This window comes from Amphiura filiformis, chromosome 4, assembly GCF_039555335.1.
Source record: "Amphiura filiformis chromosome 4, Afil_fr2py, whole genome shotgun sequence".
NCBI classification, from domain to species: Eukaryota; Metazoa; Echinodermata; class Ophiuroidea; order Amphilepidida; family Amphiuridae; genus Amphiura; species Amphiura filiformis.
Window position 1 is genome coordinate 4284370 of NC_092631.1, and position 25090 is coordinate 4309459.

Sequence of the window (25090 nt, forward strand, 5' to 3'; positions counted from 1 at the left end):
TATGTTTTTGTTTGTCTGTTTACCCCTGGGTCGCGGAAACAAAGAATTATTTTTATTAAATCACCTAATTTATAATTAATAAAGGACAAAGAAAGATAAAAGCAAAAGTATGCTTCATTTAGTTAAAACAATAGTAACATCCCTGTTGTGTACAAAAATATAACTCTATACGACAATGCAAATCAGGATCAATTCATGGACTAAGTGCACAGGGAAATGTTGAGTATGTAAATTAAATGGAACAGCCAAAATGCCAATGGGTATCTAGAACAGCCTTAAATTGATATCGATATTAATATTGACGTCACAGATTCGATTTGTCACGTGATCGTCAAACCTGTACTAAAGGTGTCAGTTCTGCAGGAACTGACACAAAAAATGTGAAGATGAACTAAGGTTTTCAGAATAGGCCCAGCTTATATAAATACATTTCTTGTGTATTTATTTATTTGACCACAATTTTTTATTTTTTTCAAATATCTTAAAAATACAATAATCTAAGCTAATTGAACAGACAGTACAGCAGATAGAGCGATGTGGCTCGCTGGCGCTGCTAATATGGGCACAGAGCACAGTTGGATATCCTTCCTCCTACCAAGCAACATCCCCGTTGGTCTTGGGGATCCTCAAATACAGCTTTGGACAGAGGGACACTCGGATGGACGTATGGATAGACAGAAAAGTGGTTACTAAGTCTCATTCTGAACATAGTTCAAGCGAGACAAAGAGCCCATTCCAAATGAATCTAGCAATTGAGATATTGCTATCTTTAAAACTAGAGCGATAACCGCACCATAGCTGAACCATGTGGCTTCAGCAGTATATTGTGGTAGGCCTATACCACTGTCACCCGGAGTATATAATGGACATAATCTTGAAATGCTACGAAGGTATGACCGCCCGAGTGGTGTTAAAGAAAGAGGAAAAGTGAAGAATATAAAATAAACTAGAGCAACTGTGCCCTTTGCAAGGACACAAGGTAAGTTAGGCGGATGACTGTGACGATCTGATCAAGCAGCAATAATTAAACAGCTGGATAGTATTAATTTTAATAAGACTGTTTCATTAATTGCCGTTTTAATATACCTTGATCGTGGAAAGCTGGCATTTTGAAAACTTGACTTTTGACCTCTGTATGACCCCCTTAATGACCTTAAATGAATTTTAAAATATTTAAAACGTGTTAAGAATGTCATAAGGATCATTGCATTTAAATTTCAGCTCAATTGAAGCATTTTGAGAACTTGACCTTTGACCCCTTTATTGCCCCTTAATGACCTTAAATGAATTTTAAAATATTTTCAACATGTTTAGAATGTCATAAGGATCATTGCATATAAATTTCAGCTCAATTGGAGCATTTTGACAAACTTGACCTTTGACCCCTTTACGACCCCTTAATGACCTTAAATGAATTTTGAAATATTTTTTAAATGTTTAGAATATCATAAGGATCATTGCATTTAAATTTCAGCTCAATTGGATCATTTTAAAAACCTTGACCTTTGACCCCTTTATGACCCCTTAATGACCTTAAATAAATTTTTAAATGTTTTAAACAAGTTTAGAATGTCATAAGCATCATTGCATTTACATTTAAGCTCAATCTGAGCATTTTCGGTTAAAATGACCTTTTTGACCCCTGTGACCCCTGGATGACCTCTGACGTTTGGAAATATTTCTATTATATTCGTTACGTTTTCCTCTTTCATATGACACCACTCATGGGGTCATACCTTCGTGGCATTTAGAGATATGTCCATTTCAGACCAAATGGTTAGTCAGTTAGTAAGCTAGTAAGTAAGCTAGTAAGTAACATTCACTCATATAGGCTGATACCATTTCATGGTTCAGCAAAAAGGATGTACAGGGAGTAGCATTTGGCAATTCAAATATTTATACACTTAAAGGAGGATTTCGTGATCCTAGCATCCTCTTTTTATGACATTTTTTCAGTAGATATCCACGAAAAAAGCTTATTCCCACAATTTCAGTTGGTTCCGATTTTGCATTTGCAATTTATGCATGCTTATGTGTATTACACTGCTCCATAGGCCACTGTTGTAATGGTATATCAGAACGATATTAAAATTTGCCGATATTTTTGCTAAACGAATAAATCTGCAAGAAAATTTTGGTACATTATGTAGCCAGAAGTTTCCAGTGGTATAAGAATCTCAACTTTTTTTTAGAAAAGTGGGGGGATGAGGCTGTGGATCACGAAGTGCCGGCCCTTTTAACATGCAATACTAATAAATAAGTTGACAAAATCACCAAGAACACAAAATCATTTAATTGTGAAAGCTATTTCTCGCTCATATAAATTCTTTATTCATCTTTTAAAATATAACAAATACAAATTAATATTCAAAATTCATTTACTGCTTTTAGTATTTGGTAATTTATGCTACCAAAAATGTTTGGTGGATGGACGGAGGGTACTCTATTATTCAGAGACTTAATTTATTTTTGTCTCATTATTTTGTTTAAACAAACACACAAAATTCCAACTTCAACATTTCACACCCTCCCCCCCCCCCCACCCCTGCAAACGAGGACCTACAACATTTACCTATCTAACCTGAGGACCTTGCAAAGGTAAGCTCCAAACAATGGACCTAATTATACTATCCAACAGATACCAGTATACACAGGCAAACAAATGAGAGAACTGTTTAAAAATTCATTTTACCATGAGGTATGGTGTTATATGCATTTGTATACATTATTTGCAATATGTCGGTAGGACAGTGAACAGTTCCTTGGTTGCTGAGTCCTTGGTTATCATGCTATTTTCAGGTGCATGTCCTCGTTTGCAGGGCTTTAAAAACATGTTACACACCCCTTTACATACAAACCTACAGGTATTTGCTGGCAAACGGTGACTCTGTACTTAACTATATCCAAATGGGGACTGGGGACATTGACTTGTTTCACCCAATGGATTTTAACCTATCAGCCGGGGACTGGTTTTTATATCAACAATAGCGGACACACTTTTAAACTCATTATTAGGCTGTTCACAGAGCACATCTCAGCTAAACGGGGATGGTCCCCGGTTGCAGTAATATCCATGGTTGGATTGTTAAGTTTCATAAAAACATCAGCGTTTGCCAGCAAACACATTATGCTCAAACACATCCTGACACCCCTGCATACATGACACACACTACTAAGTCTGTTGTGACAAACAGATATGTGATACAATCAAGCAAAATCAGTTGGAACTCGGAAATAATGATTTTGAGATATAGCCATACAAAGGAAATATTTCCTTTAGTTTCCTGTTGTTTTGGAAACTATTTAGTTGCTCTTATCTTTGGAACTGGTTGTTCAGTTGGGAATTTTCTGCAAAATGCAGCTTTGTAAATGCTTTTAACTATCCTATAAGAAACTGAAAATTTAATATTTCCGAGTTCCGACTGATTTTGCTTGATCGCATCACATATACATTTATCATTCCAATTTCAATATTTGTTACAATAATAAAATGCATGGTGAACTTAATTTATTATTATTGTATTATTATAATATAACTATTTTATTAAGTATTAAATCTCTGGACGGACGTATCATTTGCAAGTGAAATAATACAGATAATTTATAATTAGGAATATTGCTTAATCTTTAGACGGCTTGTTATAAGCATTGTAATTATACATATAGATCATTAAAAAATACAACACATTTTTTGATTTGTCAAATGAAAGCACATTTGTAGGAATGTGGCGGATTCATGCGTCTATTATAGCACACTACCAATACTTATAACATCTATCGATACACTAAAAATGTTATTGCACCCTATTTCAACAAATTTTTAAATTGTGGAAAAATAAATTTTGTTTTTGGTAAAAATCATGATTTTCATCTCTGCTCACATTTTATGGGGACTCAACATTTCAAAACCTACTTGTCTTGTTTCTTAGTTATGAATGATTACTTGATTTATTATCTACAATTTAAAGATTCAGTTTCCAATTTCAAAACAGGCACACTTGTCTAAATCACCCCATTCATACTGCACTTCAACTCCAAAATTAGACAAAAATATTTTGATCCAAATCACAAAATGTACTACAGGTTTCTGAATAATTTGGCATTTTTAGATGTTATTTGTAAGCTTCATCAATAATTTTAAAATATCAGTCTCCCCTCCTATAAACCACTCCAGTTCAATAATTATTGTGACACCCTCAATTCTATCTACACCTGCAGTAGTAACCCAACACCTGCCAGAGTCCACTTAGCAGGTTTTTCCTTTGTCTTCAAATTAAAGGTCCACACAAATGTCGGACCACGCTGCTTTGTCTTATACACTGGAGTCTGATACACATTACGTATGTCGGCCTTGTCGACCGGGATGGCCCGAATGAATACAACAGGCATAATCGGTGCGAGTTCTTTCAGTCGGGCATCACCTATCATTCCGGTCTGTGTGTCCCAACGAGCACCTTCCATGTAGAGACTGTTGATGTACGCACCTTCACGAGGTGGACTGCTGAAGTCCTCTTTGTTCTTTTTGGTGACGTCACATTGCAGACACATTTTATCCAATGGCCATTCATTCTTACGGGCCATGGACTGCATAATGGCGGTAAGGAAACTCTGAGGATTGAAAAAACCACCTAACCAGACAGAACTTGGCATGGCAAAATCAGCTGTCCAACTTTCCAGTTCCTTGATACGATTGAGTAAATCACCATACCATGTGGCCAATGGGTAGAGACTAGGATAGGCACGTTTAGTCCAGGATTCAGGCACTTGATTCAAAAACAGTGCATTGCCCAATTCTTCCATGTCGGTAGTGATAGTCAACTCGCCCTGTTAGGAAAATATAGAAAATATTACAACAGAGTTAGTATGCAAAACAATTCATCAAAGGTTGCAACATTTCAAGATATATATGTTCCCAGGGGGCTCTCCTGCAATTTTGAAGCCCTGCAGTTCTTAGCTAGCTTCACTTTGAGTAAAATGCCAATAGTTGTAGCGCTTTAGCTCAAATTTGAAAAATATTCTATTGAATATTATTGAATATAAAAATGAGCATTTGCCATTCTAAAAATGTATACTTTTATATTCTTTAGATCAACAATTTAGCAGTTATGTGGCCCAAAAGTTTCCATAATTCCAGGCCTAGACCACCCTTAATCCTAATCTGGAGGATGGGAGGGCTGAAGTCTTCCTTTAGTCTTGCCTACCCAACATACCTTAAGACCTAGATCCAACTCCTTGAGAGATCTTCTCAACTCTGACGACAGCATATTCATACGCTCACATTCCTGGAATGCTACCACTACGTATGGTGTTCTGTCTTGTGGTTCTACCTTAGCCATTATTTCTATCATGTTGAATTCCTCAGGTAACTTCTCAAGAAATTCATCCAGTATACCTTTGAGCTGCAAAACAAAATCAGAATAGCATTTACAAATCGTTAATTTTGCCAATAAATAATTCACTGTTATATTCAGTATTTTGGTACAGTGTAACCCACTGCATTGAAGGTTAAATGGATCATAATAAAATGGACACTTACAGTGTTTACCAAGGAAATTCAGAATAGCATTTGCAAATCATAAGTTTAGCAAACAAATAATTCACTGTTATATTCGGTATTTTGGTACAGTGTTACCCCCTGCTGCATTGAAGGTTACATGGATAATAACACAATGCACACTTACAGTGTCTACAAGTGAAATTCAGGACTTGCCTACACCACAACCCTATTTATCATGTAAAAAGAACTGGGCCACACAATATTATGCACCTTGTTCTTCAACTTAGGCAATAGAGGCAAATTTGTTTGATCTTTTTGATCGACAAGTTTATGCTTGGTGGATCCTTTTAGTTGATGAAATATCAATTGACTGTGATGTATTATAGGTATGACTCTCTATACACAGGATCGGTGGCTTAATATCCCCTCTGAAGGACGGAGTACTTTCATGGTTTGTTTACCCAATTCTAAATGAACCATGGGGAGAGTATTTTACACTGTACTGATGTTGTCAATGGAATTCAAACTTTTTTTCCCAAGTCAATACCCAAGCAAGTTTTCCACCGCTGGGGATCAAACCCGGGACAGGTCCCTGCTAGCTGAGTAAACAGGAGCAGTTAGTAAACGAACACTTTTAGTAAACGGGGGAAATGGTAATCATGGCAATTGGTATTTACCAGCTCAATTACACGGTTGATGTGTTACCATTGTTGCCTCCACTTCACAAAAAGATTTCCTTTGCAACAAAGCTGAGTTTTAAATGATTTTAAGGTGGTGTTAAAGGCAAGGTTTAGGGAAATCATGAATTCCAACATTTTTGCAAATATCTCCAAAACCTTTCATGATACAATCTCAAGTGAGTTTGTACTTATGTAGGGATATGTTGGGATATGTTGGCCATGTTATGAAGTTAATAAAACCGTTGCATGGTAACCAAGCAGTCGCTATTGGCTTCTGACCAATCACATTGAAAGTTGGTTTTTTCGCAAATCACTTCATTTGTCCCAATAAAAGTATATGTTGAGTCATGTTCCTGCGCACCTCCACTGATTTTCCCGTAAAAAAAATCCCAGTGGAATTCCCCCTGGGGGTCAAAGTGAAATTTTAGTTTTTTGGCCACAGATTCCATATTACAATCATTTTAATGTCCGTTGATGAAACAATATTTGTGGGTAACTTTCTTTTTATTTATTTGGACATGTGCAATTTCAACCGTATGAGGGCAGTATCCAGGTCTGAAATTTCTCGGTCCCTGGAGAGCAATAATCAGAGGAGGTAGGGTGCTGAAAACACTGCCGAAATTTTTAAAAAATTATTATCTTCTTCTGTGTCAAAGATGAAAACGATCTTAATTTGCATTTAAAACCACCTTAATGGTTATTCAGGGTTGTCAAACCCAAACGAATCAAAATATATAACACCTTAACATTGATACGTAACAGAACAAATGCTCAACTATTGACAGAAAGGGAGAATACAAAACAAAACCTAAACTACACCACCAACTCTTACCTTCTCCTCCCTACTAGCCCCACCAGCAGCTCCAGCACCGGTATCTCTTGGCTGCATTTCCAATACAGTCTTGAATAGATTATCTGATGTCGTGGTAAGGAAATCAATCTCAGCATTGGGATGTAGACCGTATAGATATGGGCTTTCTGGTGGCAGCATTTCATCTATGTATGTGTGGTAGCCTTTATAGTCAGAATTTGGTGGTACTAAGAAACCCGGTGCCAGGTAGACTTCTCCATCCAGCTGAAAATGGTGGGAAAATAATATAATGCACATTAATGTTATGGGAAAAAATTAAAGCCAAGGCATCACAAAATAATATTTCCTTCATTTTGTAACTCATCAAAGAACTTATACCATCAACAACAAACAGTTTCTTAAACAAAAAGAAGTTAAGAAATATATGGACTGGATACATGTTAGGTCATCTGGGAATGGCTGGGGCTCCAACATGGGACCTCAGTGATGCAAAGCGACGATAGAACAACTAGGGTGACCCACTCCCCCTTCCCCCATCACATCACCAAGGAAAGTCAAACTTCAATCTGATGGCAGAGCTCAATCAGTCCTAACCCGTTGCTTGACAAACAGATTTAGTCCACTCACCATATCAGGTTGCATGTATTCTTCCAAGTAAGTCCTGCATAGACGTCTATCCCAGTCATCAGTGATATGACCCCGTACATAATCTCACCAAACAGGTAACGGAGATCTTCCCATGGCACCTTGGAGTTGGCCTCAAGATAGTTATACAACACATTGCAAGAGATGGTCAAATCACCGGTATTGAATGGATACACACGGTTCCATCCTTGAGGACCAAACTTGCGTCGTTCGGCCACCACGGCATGGAAGTAGCACAGAGAGAACAGGATGGCTTTGAATTCAGCTTCACGGGCGCACATCTCAAGCGTGTCTTGGTCAAAGTTGTTAAATGCCTTGTGGAGATTAGCAAACATACCTGTAAAAAGATTATTATAGTAACCATAATTTGAAATTAGAGAAGTATAATTGAGAAGTAACACCATGGGCTATTCCATTTAAAATCCACACTACCCTGTGTAAGATTTTGAAATATGTTCCACAGAGGAGTATGAATTTTAATGGAATTAGCACATTGGGTTGCTCCATTTTAAACTCACCCTCCCTCTGTGGAAGATTCAGGTTGAATCTTTCTCAGAGGGTGTATGAAATTCAAATAGAGCTACCAAATGTGCTAATTCTATTTAAAATTCATACTCCCTCTTTGGAACACATATCCAAAATCTTACACAGGGGTAGTGTGGATTTAAAATGGAATAGCTCAATGGCTCTTGTGTATCATCTCTCCCGCATGTTTTGTTTCATTGTCTTCCCCATTGCTTTGTACCAGAACGTTTCATTGTCTCCTGCATAGAGTTTATAATCAGCAAAAAATAGGCAGGATTTTTTTATATTATTTCTCTGTACAAAAGTAAACTGGGCTTAGGCACGTTACTTTGGTATATATATGGTACTGTGCCTGTTTCAATCATGTTCAGTATCAATTAGTGCTGTTATGATACTACCTATTACTAACTAGACTATTTAGGGATTCAATCATGTTTCACCGTTGTTCATCACCGATTAACAATGATGCGTCCGCGTCGTCTGCATGGTTTACTTCGCGAGGGCAGCTTTTTCAACAACGAAAACACGCTAAAGATTGTCTAATCCACATGATTCTTTCATTCGGAATGTCCGTTTGTCATTGCCACTCAACCTTACAAGAAGATAGCTGATTTCTTTGTTGATATCACCAATAAAACAAAAGAATAAAGCGGTAATGTTTAGCTGTTACTTTAATAACATATTAAGAAAGTGTTTACGCATAAGTTCCAGGCATGACGAATTTTACACGCTCACGAGTAACGGGTCACGTAACCTTTTGTTCGCGTATACGCTACTGGAAAAGTGTGGATTCATCACGGATTAACAACGCTTGGCTCCTGTACAAAGGAATAGGAAGCGTTGCTGAAAATAGGTTTATCATGCTTTCACTGTATTCATCCTAATTAGTGCGATTCCAAGAAAGGGTCTCATTTACTCAGTGGCGTAGCCAAGGGAGGCAGCTCCCAATGCACCCTTGAGAAGTCTTGTCCCACCCCGAGATGCTGGCTGCCCATATACCATCTTCAAGCATAATGCCTCTAAATAAGAGTTTTTGATGAAAGAGACAAAGGCAGATACCCTCCACAAAAATATTACAATAGATTGGTCTTACAATAATACAAGTTTGTACAGCCATCTGTATCAGTAATATAATTGCTCAAACTCAAAAAAAAAAAAAATTTTTGTGGAGGGTGTCTGCTTTTCATCTCTCTCGTCAAAGAAACCTCATTTAAAGGTGCATATGTGATTAAGATTTTTAGGTGCCCCTTTTTTGTACTTTTTAGTCCATTTCTGTCAAAGTTTACTCCCCCCTGAAAATTGCCTTGCCCTGACCTCATCTCAATAAGTCGTGGCTACGACCCTGCATTTACATAAAAAGAAATCATAAGATAGCTTTAAATTCTTCAAGATGCTTTGCCAAAGCTCCCTTTCCTTACCAGTTGGAGGTTCATTTGTGATCTTGATAGAAGACTCCAGAATACCCTGTGGAATAATGTGACTCTCCGGAGTGCCAGCAGGTTCAGCACTCATATACACACGGTAGTCGTCATGGCTGCCTATACCGGTTGATTCAAGCTTCTTCTCAAGTGTACTCAACCATTTGGCCACCAAATGAATGTTCTGGATGGAGGGAAAGAGAGAGACGTGGTGTTAACATCTTGCTCCAACATAATTACCCAGTAAAACTCATGTACCTTCCACTTCTTAAAAAAGTATTAAAAGAACTATCACTATAATTCTATATTAAATTAGTATAAAGAAATGGTAACTAATTACCTGTAGAATGACCCAGTGTCCTTCCTTAGCAGCCAAATCCATACTCTGCTCAGCCACAATCTCTTGACCTTGTCCCAGAGACACATTGTGGAAATTCTTGTCGTCAAAAGTGAAGCCTAATTTCTTTCCTAGAGCCTCTACATCCTTGAGTGGATCCACACCAGGAGACAGGATGAAGAACACAGGAGTAGCAGGACCGGTTTCCTCAAATGATTTGGCAAATGGTATAGATCCGCCTTCTACATACTTGTTGCCCATGTTCTCCTCAATGAATGCCCTATTGAAACAAAAACATTACCAGATATCAGTGAAAAGCTGTGGTATCAAAGTAACAGTAGGCAAGAGAATGATAAAGACACCATTTTTAATATTATTATTGGTAGGTATTTGTGAGAGAATTTGTGACATGATCAAGGGGAATGAGTCACATGTCGACCCTGGTCAAAAATAAGTTTTACATGTTTCTGAAGAGGACATTTATAGCTTTCAGAAACTGAAAACCCCATGTTGATACAGCTTTCCTTTGAGAAGTTATCAATCGCTGAAAACAATATAAAAGAATTTTAACACTTTCTTTGCCAATATCTCAAAATCAATATTAGCAACATCCGCCTCATTTCTCTTGATCGTGTCACATTTGCTCTCTCAACTTTTTAAGGAAGAATATATCAGTGTGAGAGAGGCCTATGGTTAGTGTGTTCTGGGGACCAAATTTTTGGCCATGTCCCCACTATTACAGAGAGAAAGAGAGACATAGTGTTGTGACAAAGTGAGTAATGTGTGTAGGGGTATAATTTGTGTGGGGGTGTGGTCTGTAAACACGGGCAAACAAGGATACACGTAGAAATCTGTATGTAACAGCGGATGCAATAGAGCAACGGATGTCCACAGATTTTGGACAGTGTTTCTAGATTAACAGCATAAAAATATATTATAAACTACAAACACATTTGGTGGTGTTTGCCAGTGTGCATGCAATTTATTTGGTTATTTACTGTTACTTACGTCACTGCATACGTCATTCTGTCAGGTCTCAATGCTCTCATCATACACAGCTTTTGAAGTGAAGATTTATTCTTCCATTCCTGAGGGAATTTCTCTTTTTCTGGGCATTCACTCTCAACAAACTTCTTCCATCGTTTGGACGAGCCCTCCACGTCACGATCTAGATTACGGAATTCCTCCATGGCGGCTAAGGACTGGTCACAAAAGCAAATAAAATTTTGTGTCATTTTATTTTACAAACAGAACAAAATTAAAGAATAAATATATTCTATTGTAATAAAAAAAGGAAAAAAAGAAAGAAAGATAATTGAGGACCAAAACTCATGCTTTAAATATATTTCAGCAAAGTTTCAATGAAAAAAAAATCAATATTGTTTATCCCACCCTTCAAAATAATATCTATAGGCGGGCGCGGACATCCGGGTGCTTAGCAACAAATTGAGCTAATTCCCTAGTAACAAGTGAGTCAAAATAAAAACATTCCATGCACACACTCAACTGCGGCAATGTGCAGTGGCCTTTATTTGATTATTTTCATCGGCATGACGTAGCTCCGCCCTTGGCTTTATGCTGTAACTACAATAGCAAAGTTTTAAATGCAGAGAAAAATTAATATGCTTTTTTTACTGATTTTTCAGTAATTAAATTGAAAAGAATCCTTTTTTTTTTTATTTGAAGGGTTAAAAGTAAGTATTAATAACCAAAAGCTTGCACTGGTAATGAAACATTTGATAGTGAGTGGGAGGATTGTGACACTTACCTTAATAGCACCCCAAGAAAAATTGGGAATAAAATCAACAGGACTGGTGACGTTGGGCTGAGATGGGAAGCGTAGCAAGAAATCCAACTCGATAGGGTTTATCTCTTTTTTCATTAACATGATCTGTTTAGGAGAACAAAAAGATGTGAAAGTTATAACTCTTAAAAGGCCAAAAAAATAAATAAATAAAAGGTTTATTGGTTTTACCAAGGATTCATGTTTGTATAAATTCCTGAGGATTAAGATGTACAAAGGGGAACATATAAAAAGTAAATGGCAAACAATGAATCTGCCCTGAAGAATGCTACAGTTTGACTCTAACATCTCTTGGTTCTGTTTACTAGGTAAAGAAGGTAAAGATTATACCGCATATATCACACTCATTTAGTTTTTACAGCAATTACCAGCATTTCATACTTTTCTTTGAGAAAATAAAATTATATTTTCCAAAATATTTTTCTTGTACATATTGAAATCAAAAATGCCTATGAAAATCAATTTATAATTTCCTAAAACTATATCTAACCTACTCTGCACTTATCCCGGGGCACTTATATGACATTAAAATATTGGGGCATATATTAAGGAATATATTACCATTAAAACTATAAAAAAATATAAATAAAAAAATAAAACAAAAAACAAACAAACAAATTTTGTATTTTGGTTTTCAGGTCACCTATGAGAAGCAAATTTGTTTTTATTTTTTAAGCTTAATGTTGGGATTGTGATATTGTTAGACCAAGTAAAATAAATAACATGTATATCGTCCCTGCCCTCACCGATTTTTGGAGATTTTCAAATATTTTTGTTATTTTTCCTATTTGCTTCCTTACTTGTTTCTAAAATTGTTGTGATGAAAAGACATGTAAGAAGTACTTGGTTATCATTTATAAACACATTGCAAACACTTCTTCAAGCTAGGGGTAGGGCTTTGGGGAAATAACAAAAACGTTAGGGGACCTCCCCGATTTTATGATGTCTTGACAAACACTTTGCAATAGCAATTTTACACAGAAATGAATGGTTAAAAAAACCAAACATAATAACAAAGAATAAAGACCTCCCTCACCGATTTTTGAAAAAATCTGAATGATATACATGTTATTTTTTTTACTTGGCCTTAAATGGTCTATTGCCATTTGGTCTAATACCATTTGGTCTAATTCCCGTTTAGTCTATATTCAATTGGTCTATTACCAGAAAGGCTAATTGCCACGTAGTCTAATAATCATATAGTCTAATGTCCATTTAGTCTAATATTGTTTGGTCGAATAACCGGTATGCCTACTAACCATATAGTCTAATAACCATTTGGTCTAATATTTCTTTAATAACCATTTGGTCTAATACCCATTTGGTCTAATAACTGTTAGGTCTAATACTCGTATGGTCTAATAACCAGTTAGTCTAATACTATTTCGTCTATTTATTAATAAACTAAATGCTTGTAAGACTAAATGGTTTGTAGACCAAATGAGTATTAGACCAAATGGCTATTAGATCTATTGGTTATAGACCAAATGGGTATTAGAATAAATGGTTGTTAGACTAAATGGTTTAGACTTATTGGTTATTAGACTAAATGGTTATCGGACCAAATGGTTATCGGGTCAAATGGTTAAAGGACCAAATGATTATTGGACGTAGTGGATATAGACCAAATGGGTTTAGACGAAATGGATGTAGACGATATGGATATTAGACCAAATGGCATTAGACCAAATGGCAAATCCCCCCTTAAAATGTATAAACAAAGAGCTACAAAGTGAGTCAACAAATAAAATCACACAGAAAAATTGAAGCATTGATTTTGACTGCTTATCAACTTACCTGTATGGCCACTTGTGTAGTAAAGATGAGTTTGTCCACCTCAAAGAGGCCCCTTGTGGTATAAATAAAGACTGAGTATGTGATAAAGTCGATTAGATTGGCTACTCGTTCCTTGATGTCTTCTGCAGGCTCGGCTCTCTCTATGGCTTTAGCAAACACCACATTGAATGCCTATAAGATAAGATTAATATGAAAAAAAAAAATCTCCATATTATTGATAATTGTACCTATGGTAAGATGGCAAATTATAGCCTACGGGCTAGACTTCTCCGTAGTCCACTTGCCCATTTTGCATACTCTGGCTATTACATTTAAGCATAAAACTCTGAATTATATTGATTTGTGTGCAACTGATAGATTTTCACATCTGTATCTGATCTTTTCAGTCACCGCACTCCCTCTGTTTGTTAGCTTCCCAAGTGGACTACTGACTTTGCCTTGCGGTTAAGATTTTTAACACGGGACTCTATGGAGAGTTAGGCCAATTTCTGGCCTAACTAAAATTGGCCATGATGTAATGCATCTTTAAATGGATCTGCCTTGTGATTGGTCGCCCATATCTCGCTATGGTTTAAATCTTCCGGGCTCAGCGCCATTACCATTAACTACACCGTACACAATTATCTGTGGTATTTATGGCGCTTTTGTGTTGACGCGAAAGTTAATCTCTCATCAAACATCTAGCTGGCGTCTTGTACTATACCATGCTTAGTACTTGTGGTTAATGGACTGATAAACAAGTATGCTTGACAGTGTGTTTTAGAGAGCAAAGTAAAGTTCTGCTTAAAATTCAAAGTCCATAGTCGGATTTTCGGGTTCGCTATCAATAAACTGGTAGATTCCAAAATCAGAATTGTTCAGTATTAAAGTGAGCCATTATAATTATGCAAGATAATGTTGCATTCAATTACTTTTATTGTCACTAATCATCTGATATTTTTAACTCTTTATGACCATTTTACTATTGAATACTTTAATTTTAATAAACATCAGTATAATTTTGAGTTCAACGAAATGGGTTCATTATGACTAATAATAACATTTTTCTTTAATAAAATTCGACTATGGCATATTCTACCTACGGGCATGCTCTATTCATAATCAGGGGGTTGCGGGTTTGAATCCTGGTGGTGGTGCTATCGTGTTGTGCCCTTAGACAAGGCTCTTAACCTCTATTGTCTCCCTCCACCCAGGTGTTTATTCACTGGCGTAGTGTACGTTAGAATATGACCATTGCTAGGTCAACTGGCTCATGCTTTCCTTGTTATGAACCACTGATCGAAATGATTGCAACACAAAGCCTATGGCATATCATAATTTTGAACTATGAGACCAGGCTTGAACCAGTAACCAATGGTTACTAACATGCACTATGGCAGTGAATAAATAGGTACTGGTATAATATAGTACTGGGATGGTAGAATAGACTTGTATGGGAGGAGTGGCAAATCCCCACAAGAAGTTACTTCAGGGAGTCTGGTCTAAATACAAATGAAAAAGATATGAGTGCTTTAGCCTGTTAGTAATGCTCCAGCATGACTTTACATTTACTATGGCAAACTAAAGAAATGTAAAGCCAAGCCCTTAAGGGATGGAGTATAAACGTTTGCACAGTATTTATTGTGGGACATGAGAGCACATCAGACATTTCGAATTGCATTCTGAATACGAAGAATGTCCTTCTGATATCAAATAATTTAGTTTTTTGAAATTGCAATGTACATGTAATACATATTTTATGGCAAATGATTAAAATTGATATTTTGATATTTAACAGTCCTCGAAAGTAAACTTTATAAATCTGATGATTTATACTTACAGTGTATGTAGGTGGGATGAAAAATTGATCAATTGAAAATTTTGACCTTTTCATTATTGAAGATATGGATTTTTTCCCAAAACACCAAAAAATTAGGTCTTTTGGGGAAAAAATCCATATCTTCAATATGAAAGGTCAAAATTTTCAATTGATCGTCGGCTTTTTTCTCCCAGCTACATACACTTTAAGAATATATCATTAGATTTATAAAATTTACTCGAGGACTGTTATGTGAAAAATATCAAATTTTAATAATTTGTCATAAAATTTGTATTATATTGTGAATTTCAAAAAATGACAATTATTTGATATCAGAAAAGACATTCTTCGTATTCAGAATGCAATTCGATATGTCTGATGTGCTCTCATGTCCCACAAAAAAATACTGTCGAAACGTTCAAAACGCTCATTCCAGATCCCTTAAGGGTAGTCTTAACTATGGAATTATGGAAACTTTCGGGCCCCATAATAACTGCTAAATTGTTGGTCTAAAGTATATAAAAGTATACATATTTAGAATGGCAAAGACTTGATAAATTCATCTGTGAGGTCAAATTTGGGCCAAAATGCTAATTTTTTGGCCCAAATAATTTCGTTCAACGTAACAAAAAAATTCTTGGGCCAAAATTTTTTTTTTTATTAATTTTTAAAAACTAGATAAAAATATCTAGGAGCCTTTTTAAAATTTTTTTGGAAGAATATTTTGCTATGCATCCGGTTAACTTTGATTTGAAGTGCGTGCTTATTGAGTAGTGCGTTGTACCGATAGCTACGCAAAAAACTTTGTAACAGTGAAGCTTAAAAAACACAAATTATTGTACATGGAGGTACACTATTTTGCATTTATTCATCTCTGCTAACATAGCCTTCGTCCGTAGCTTTTGTCAACTTTTTCAACGACATGGTAAAAGGCTTGTAAAGACAATAACAGGAAGATACAAAAAACAGTAACATTGGGCTATTCCATTTAAAATCCACACTACCTCTGTAGAAGATTTAGCTAAAATCTTCCACAGAGGGAGTATAAGTTTTGAATAGAATAGGCAATTGGGTAACTTCCATTTGAAATACTCACACCAGTTGTGGAAGATATAGGTATAGCCATAATACAGGCAGAGTATGGGTTTCAAAATGATTAACTCTGATCAATAATACATTTGAAAAACATACTCCCCCTGTGGAAGATATTTCGAAAATCTTCCACATGGGTAGTGTGGATTTTAAATGGAATGGCCCATTGTACAACCTTTTTTCCATGCACGCGAGTCAAATTGAAAAGTCAACCTTAACCATGGCAAAAAAAAAAGTACAATGTTAGTGTTAAAAATAAGAGACACACCCATGATGAAAATCTCAAGTATTTACTAACCTTGAGTGAGAACTGGTAGATAGGATTAATCTTGTTCAATTGTTAGTGTTGTAAATAGAAGACACACCCATGATGAAAATCTCAAGTATTTACTAACCTTGAGTGAGAACTGGTAGATACGATTAATCTTGTTCAATTTTTAGTGTTGTAAATAGAAGACACACCCATGATGAAAATCTCAAGTATTTACTAACCTTGAGTGAGAACTGGTAGATAGGATTAATCTTGTTCAATTTTTAGTGTTGTAAATAGAAGACACACCCATGATGAAAATCTCAAGTATTTACTAACCTTGAGTGAGAACTGATAGATAGGATTAATCTTGTTCAATTGTTAGTGTTGTAAATAGAAGACACACCCATGATGAAAATCTCAAGTATTTACTAACCTTGAGTGAGAACTGGTAGATAGGATTAATCTTGTTCAATTGTTAGTGTTGTAAATAGAAGACACACCAATGATGAAAATCTTAAGTATTTACTAACCTTGAGTGAGAACTGATAGATAGGATTAATCTTGTTCAATTGTTAGTGTTGTAAATAGAAGACACACCCATGATGAAAATCTTAAGTATTTACTAACCTTGAGTGAGAACTGATAGATAGGATTAATCTTGTTCAATTGTTAGTGTTGTAAATAGAAGACACACCAATGATGAAAATCTTAAGTATTTACTAACCTTGAGTGAGAACTGATAGATAGGATTAATCTTGTTCAATTGTTAGTGTTGTAAATAGAAGACACACCAATGATGAAAATCTCAAGTATTTACTAACCTTGAGTGAGAACTGGTAGATAGGATTAATCTTGTTCAATTGTAAGTGTTGTAAATAGAAGACACACCCATGATGAAAATCTCAAGTATTTACTAACCTTGAGTGAGAACTGGTAGATAGGATTAATCTTGTTCAAGTCATTGAGAATGAAGTATAGTAAAGAAGCTCTTGCTGCAGCTGGGCGATACAGCTCACGTGCATCGTTGATCTTGACCTCTGTGATCTTTGCCTCTTCAACTTTGACCTCAATCTCTGCAGCAGTACGCTTGGTAGTCTCCAGGTTTTCAACCAGTGCGGTGTCTCCCAGGAAGTTGCCTTCTGCTGAAGACAGACGCGAGAGGAGGTTGTCTTCCAGTTCTTTGAGGATAATCTTGAAGTCATTTTGTTGTTTAGTCAGATCAAGCTGAAAAACAAAGACAATAAACTTAATGACAATTAGGTCTCCAAACAGTATCATCCTACATCAAATGCATCTACTTTGCTAACACCACCACTTCTACACTTACCCATCATAAAATTAAAACTTTGAGTAACAAAGACATCAAAGAAGAACAGTCATAGATAGGTCAAACTATACATTTTCTGAATCTTTGTGACAAGATAAATTTTTATCCCTATGTAAACTTGAAAAATTTTACACCCCCTGAATCTTATTTGTACCGGTAAAAGAACAATAATGAGCAAAGAAACAAACTATAACTGACAAGACCAAATAACTCCCCAAAAAGGTGTTTTCTGCTGTACCCACAGAATTAAAACCAGAGAATCGGTTACTTGACCGCCATTTTGATACACACATGGGGCAAAAACGGGAGGTATTTGTATTTTGCTTGAAATGTCCTTGAAACTAATCGGGGCTTGTGGGCGATACTAGACACGGTTCATGGCACGAAGCACTGACTGCGTCCAAGGAGCGGCGCAATGTGTTATAGTGTGCTTTTCACACAGAATTGTTTTTGTTAGTTTCTACATACTGTTGTCAAGGACTTGAATACCATTAATTTTTCCCCATAACTGACCGTGCTATTGCATGCATGTGGTGGTACAGGGAGTCCTGGTTCTCCTGATTAATTCTGTGGCCAGACAACATATTAGTGTGCATGACCTAATTGTTTAGAATCATTCTTTCTGCTAGATTGGCTAGGTAATTGACATAAATAAATGACATCTCACCTTAAGTTTCTCCAGATCAGGTCTTTCCTGGGCTACCACAGTAGCTAGCAACTGATCTTCCAAACCATCTCTTGTGACAGTGAAATTGATGAGAGTGGTTTGTGCCTGCATCTCAGGTTTGTAATGAGGATTGGCCAACTTGGTGTGAAGGATGAGACGGAATTCAGGATTGTATTCCACTTCCTTGTCACCGATCTTGATGTATCTGTGAAGGACAACATTGTAATATGGATTATTTTTACTTTGAAGGGGAAAAATGTGTCATGGAGGCTGATTAATTTATCTTGATCCACAATCTACGAGTAAACTTGAAAATTTATCACTAATATTATTTCAGCATTTTGAGCAAAGAATAACCAAATTAAAATTGGATGAAAATTGTACATTATGGCTTTAATAATCAAGACTTTTAAGAGGCTATGCAATAATTATCTGCCCCTGAACGAAAAGAGGGGCAAGCAATTTTGGCATGACAAAGGGGGGGGGGGCACAATTTTTGGCAGGATGAAAAAGGGAGGTAAGAGATTTTTTGTTTTTTTAAAGGAGGGCAAGACATTTTTGGCACACATTTATGGAGCACCTTGAGGGGGGGGCGAAGTTTTGTTTGCATGGTGGGGAGGGCAAGCATTTTTGGCAGGCCATTTTGAAATTTGCTCAGAGGGAGAGACAATTATTGCACAGTTCCTATTAAATCATCTTGTACATACATTAACATGTTTCTGGTTCTTAGCGGAGAAGATTCTAATGACCAACCTGATTTTTACACACACCTCTACAAGTACATACCCTAACCTACCCACAGTTAGCAATGTGTACATAATGTATCTTGCATAAAAATGATTTTGCTTTTTTTGGGACAAAAGAGCTTCTGTAGAGTTACATACCTGCCCTTTTTAATGGTATTTCTTCCCAGCACTGGGTCTAGCACAGGATCAACAGATTCCTCCATATTCTCAATCAACACAGTATCACCATTGGAGATAGCTCTTTCAATGGTATCCAAATAGCCTCTCTGTCCAATACGCACCACACACAGAGTTTCCCCATACTTGGATTTGATCCATTTTACTCCTTGAAGCTGTGGATCAATCATGAGAGGCCAACGCTCACAGTTGCTGAGGATGGTGGCGTTTTCTGTTGACATGCGATCGCTCGGCAAACCTTCGTTATTCCAGCCTGCTATGGTGGCATCATCAGTCAGCATGGTCAGAGGATCTAGGCCTTCTGTTGTAGGAACAGGTACCTGGCAAAAGAATAGAATAGAAATAGATGACAGATTAATCCTGTCAAGGGGAACATTACACTTCTTCACATAGATTTGTGCCTTTTATTTTTTAACTCTGTACATCATCAAGTTCTTGTTCAAACAAACAAACAAACAAATAAATAAATAATGCTAGCATTCAAGGTACATTGTAAAACCAGTGATTTAGGAGCCCAATTAGAAACTGATGATTAAGAAAACAAGAATTATGCGGTTTGTAATTACGGTGGCTCCACAACAATGGTTTGTAAAGAACAAAGGCTTGTAAATACAAAGAATATGCAAATGATATCATTAATATTCATAAATAAGCAAATAACATGACACACGCTATACAACACTTTGGATGACTTTTTGCTGATTTGACCAGTCATCCAAGACAGACATTCAGAACCATGCATGATTAAATCAGTCAAAAATACCAAGTGTCAAAATATTTACTTAGTATAATTTTACCTTTTGGCCTTTCATGAATGGTAGCCACATGTTGTCCATCAAATCTAACCTATAGGTCTTTGTAAAGGAGCCGACATAGGACACAAATGCTGTGATCAACAGCACATCACCAACTGAAAAATGAAAAGAAAGAAAAAAAAAATAGCAAATTGGACTTTTCCACTTAAAATCCAGGAAGATGTTAGAAATATGTTCCAAAGGCTAGGGACCGGGGTACTCAAGTTTGGTTTGGGTAGGGACGTGCCGCTGAGATTTTGGAAGTGGACCCATAAATATACCAATTTTTCAATAAATTTGGACCCATTGATATACCAAAAGTCAAAATTTTCGGCCGAATTTAACCAAAATTGTCTTAGTTTTTACAAATTTTCCCAAAATTTTGGGAAAATTTTGAAAATTTTGGTTAGATTAAGGAAAAATTGGGCTGTTTTCCAAAAAAATTGAGAACATTTTGAAAAAAGGACCCATTCATATACCAAAATAGGCTTTGAAAAAGGGGTCATTGATATACCAGAAGGCCGAAAATGCTACCCATGTTTATGCACGCCCCCGTATGGTCATTTGTACTGAGTACCTCCCCCCCCCCCCGGGGCTAGGGAGTATGAATTTCAAAAGGAATGAACACATTAAGCAGCTCATGGAATGAACACATTAAAGGTGTGTAACCTGATTGACAATCTCATCCCCCACTTTACCTCATCAAAATGCTGATTTTGATATCAGATGAAAGATCATATTTTTCTCATAAACATATTGAAATTTGGCGTTCCAAAGCGGTATATTTCGAAGAAATCATCAAAAAACTGTCGAATTAGTCTCAAATATGGTATACCATATTTGAGACTAATTAGGTAGTTTCTTGATGATATCTTCGGAAATACACTGAGTTGGAACTTTTAATTTCAATATGTTTATGAGAAAAAATAGGGCCTTTCACTTGAAATCAATATATTACATGATCATGATGATTATCATTAATAAAAACACTGTAGACTACCAATATCACGCTGTATAAATGTTGGTAATTCCATTAGGAATTAGTCACATTTACAAAAAAACATTTACATGTTCTTTTTGCATGAGTGCTTGAAAGGGATGACAATTTATATTATACGTAAGTTTTAAAGAATTTGAGTGCTTGAAAGGGATGACAATTTATATTATACGTAAGTTTTAAAGAATTTGATTTCCCAAATATATCAGGTCACCTTCCTTTAAGCAGCTCCATTTGAATGTCATACAAGCTCTGAGAAATATTTTTCCTGAATCCTCCACAGAGTGCAAGTGTCAACTAAGAGTTGGTTAATGTGTAAATTCCATTTGAAATTCATACTCCCCTTGTGGTCAATATTTCCAAAATCTTTCACTGGGGAGTGTGGACTTTAAATGGATTACCCCATTGCTTGTCTCAGCAGGTACCAAGTAGTACATTGAATAATTGGTTATCTTTTACTGTACTCTACCATTCACATACATGTGTATGCACTCTTCAGGGATGTATGTAGCAGAGATTTCCTGAGCATTGGAAAACTCTCACTTTGAAGGTGGGGGGAAGGGGAAGTTAAATCTCTGACTGTTCTATAAAGTCACCATTGAATATCCTAGTCAGTAGTTGGGTATTCTGAAAGAATTCAAGAATAATTAAAGCTAGTTATGTAGGACTCCCTATACCGCCACGTACAATCGCGCCGTCAGTTATGGGTTGAAAATTGGGGGTATTCAGGTCCTTGCCGAGGATGCGCGGAGACTCGCGTGCAGGTCGCATCAAGTGTGTCTCTCAAATGCGCCCATCATCCATGTCGCGCATGCATGACAACAAATGCCTCGAGCGTATTCCAAGGTTAACCCAATAACCCCAATTTTTTCTCCATGCCTGTATCAAGATGGCGATTGAATCCAGGTTCTCCTTCACTAATTCTGTAAGTTGTACTAAAATTACAGCTATACTTACGCAACATCTTCTCTTGTTCCTTGAATGCCGCTACTGCTTCTCCCCAACGTACATTCTCAGAAGCCAGTCCACCCACAAGCCTATTAGCAAGGGTGATGGTTTTCTGAGAGGATTCAGCTAAAATTACAGCTATACTTACGCAACATCTTCTCTTGCTCCTTGAATGCTGCTACTGCTTCTCCCCAACGTACATTCTCAGAAGCAAGTCCACCCACAAGCCTATTAGCAAGGGTGATGGTTTTCTGAGTGGCTTCAGCTTCTTGTTGACATTTCAGCTTAGCTGCTGTAGCCGTTTCAAATTCTGCTGTTAACTCAGCCAAGTTGGCATCCAATTCCTGCATGGTTAGAAATATAAAGATTGACAAATTGGTATTCCTACTTGTTTGCAAAATCTGACTTTAATTGGCAACATTCTGTAGATTAAATTCAGACTTCTGCTTTCCCCATGGTACATTGGGTAAATGAACCATGAGATGGTCAGAGTACTCCGTCCTTAGGAGGGAATGTCAAGCTGTCAGTCACATGTACAGAGAGCCATAACTTTTACCTCACAGTCAGTTTCAAAAGGAGTAGAGGTTAATTCCACACTAAGGCAAAAAAAAAGGTTTGTTTCACATTTGCTAAAAAAAGCCAAGTGCTATGTGATTTTTAAACTTATTATCGAAAAGAGTTATGTTAATGCGATTTCTTTTTTTTCCCTCCAGTCGGCGAATACTATTTTTTGTAAAGGAAATCGCACAACATAGTTTGTATTGAAAAAATGCATTCCCACTGCTGCTGTCCAAAAGACGCTTGACTATGTCACTCAATGTTGCGTTCCCCAACATGCTTTATGCAGAGCCAAATTCCGTAAAATTCCACGCCCTCTTTTCTGTGATTCTAACCCGTATGATCATCTTCCCACATGTGTAATAAAAATGACAAAAAATACAAAATTTCACCCATACTATTACTCAATACCGCATACAATGTTTACCAATGCTGTCATGTCAAATTTCATAGACTCGTTTGCATGCTTGGTTGCTTGGTTTGTTGCTTGACAAGTCACCAGGCATGTTTTTGAGTTATACATCTTTAAGGTGACATTCCATAAAAAAATCAAATTTTGGAATTCTTATTTTCATGGTATTTGACCTTGGGACTGAGTGGACTTTCAAATCCTTGAAAGTACTTATTACAAAGAGGATTATTTAATCAATAATTGACAGTTGAACTATGATAATCCCTATTCAATCTTGTGTAAGGCAGGAAACTAATAGAGGTTATCCGTGTTCTATAAGCTGCATATCCTATCAGCGACTGCTATACCTTGTTTAGGACTTTCAAAAGAAGTACCTGAATGTGCAACCATAATTGTTTCAAAATAGCCGGCCAAAGTCATGCAGGTAACTCCGAGGTCATACATTGAATTGGTTTGAATGAGGAATACTACGGGAACCAGCGCCTTTTGTTAGAAGTCACACATGAGTGAGGTGGATAACCTCTATTAGCGCATTACTTAGACTAGCAATGTTGCAAAAATATCAAGGTTTTATTTATAAAAGTATTGATGCTATGTATATAATTTTGGTATCATTTTAAAGCTTATTGTCCCGTGCTTACATTTTTATTCAAATCATGAAATGTCAAAAATGCGACTTGTTCTTGGTTTTGTCGGAATGGGTCACATATGTACTGTACTGCGAGTATGAGGATATACAAAGGCGGTGCAAATGACTAGGCATTGCGATGGGCTTTGTAAATTTACCATACCACAAGTAAGTCTGCCAACATTTTGCACATTTGTGGGAATGGGTCACATATACATATGATAATAATCCTACTTACAGCAATCCTGGCTTTGATGACAGATAATTTATCCTGGGCAGCAGCCAACTCATCGTTAGCTTTCTGTAATTGAATACGCTTGGGTTCCACTTCGCAGTACACTTCATAGAACATGACAATGTTGATTGCCCAGGCACACAGACCAGCAGCAGCCAACGATTTGCTCTTGATGTTCTCTGGTTCAAATTCCTTATCTGCAAGGAACGGCTTGATGGCTTTCAGGCAGGTCTCAGGGATGTGTTCTTTGTCATAATTGATCAAAGAATCCAAGAAGGCATCAACCTAGGGCAAGATTTGGAAAGCAATATATAAATAACAGAGATTTTGAATTGAATAATTTTTCGCACAAATTTGTTCTATAAATAATTATTTTTACTAATCATAGTTTAAATTTCAATACACATTCAGATATTTCAAGTTGAATAATTTTCATGCAAATATTAATTTAATGGAGACCCTACATACACATTTTAATGTTGCAACCTACCTTTGCCATCATGACCTTGGCAGCCTTCCAACTCTTATCTTTAGGAACTTTACCTCCTGGAGCCATCAGACACATGACAGCACTTGTAACCATAACAACAGCAGCAGGGGGTGAGCCAAAGGCTTTCAATTCAGTCAGGTTGCCCTATAGATTCAAATATATATATGTCAAAGTTAATGGTTTACTTTACCAAACAATATACAAATACAAAATGTTAACACAAGATTTGTTCTTACATTTTTACCACTGAGTTTCTACCCTTAATTGCGACACTGGTAATTGACAGTTGCAGGGCAGGCCATTCCTAAAAAGGTGACTCGTGCAAATGTGCAAAAAAGGTGATCTGAGATTCTTAGTCAGTGACTGTGGATTAGAGTGTAAGCTTTGAATTTCATTGGTTTCTTGATGCCGTCTAACACACGGTGGATGGCATCGGCCACTATTTTGATAGAGA

The 25090-nt window shown here is 36.6% G+C and overlaps 1 protein-coding gene across 1 annotated transcript in view; it reads right to left on the bottom strand.

The window, feature by feature from the left end:
• Positions 1-2765: 2765 nt before the first annotated feature.
• Positions 2766-25090, bottom strand: part of LOC140150482 (dynein beta chain, ciliary-like) — an 87298-nt gene continuing 64973 nt past the window's right edge. The window contains 17 exon segments of the mRNA XM_072172507.1: positions 2766-4824; positions 5211-5399; positions 7010-7252; positions 7616-7689; positions 7692-7970; positions 9577-9760; positions 9917-10193; positions 10922-11115; positions 11682-11804; positions 13515-13685; positions 17576-17881; positions 18652-18856; positions 19536-19894; positions 20372-20484; positions 22462-22657; positions 24150-24431; positions 24637-24780. Coding sequence (XP_072028608.1) covers positions 4207-4824; positions 5211-5399; positions 7010-7252; positions 7616-7689; positions 7692-7970; positions 9577-9760; positions 9917-10193; positions 10922-11115; positions 11682-11804; positions 13515-13685; positions 17576-17881; positions 18652-18856; positions 19536-19894; positions 20372-20484; positions 22462-22657; positions 24150-24431; positions 24637-24780 — 3957 coding nt within the window. The 3' untranslated portion in view covers positions 2766-4206.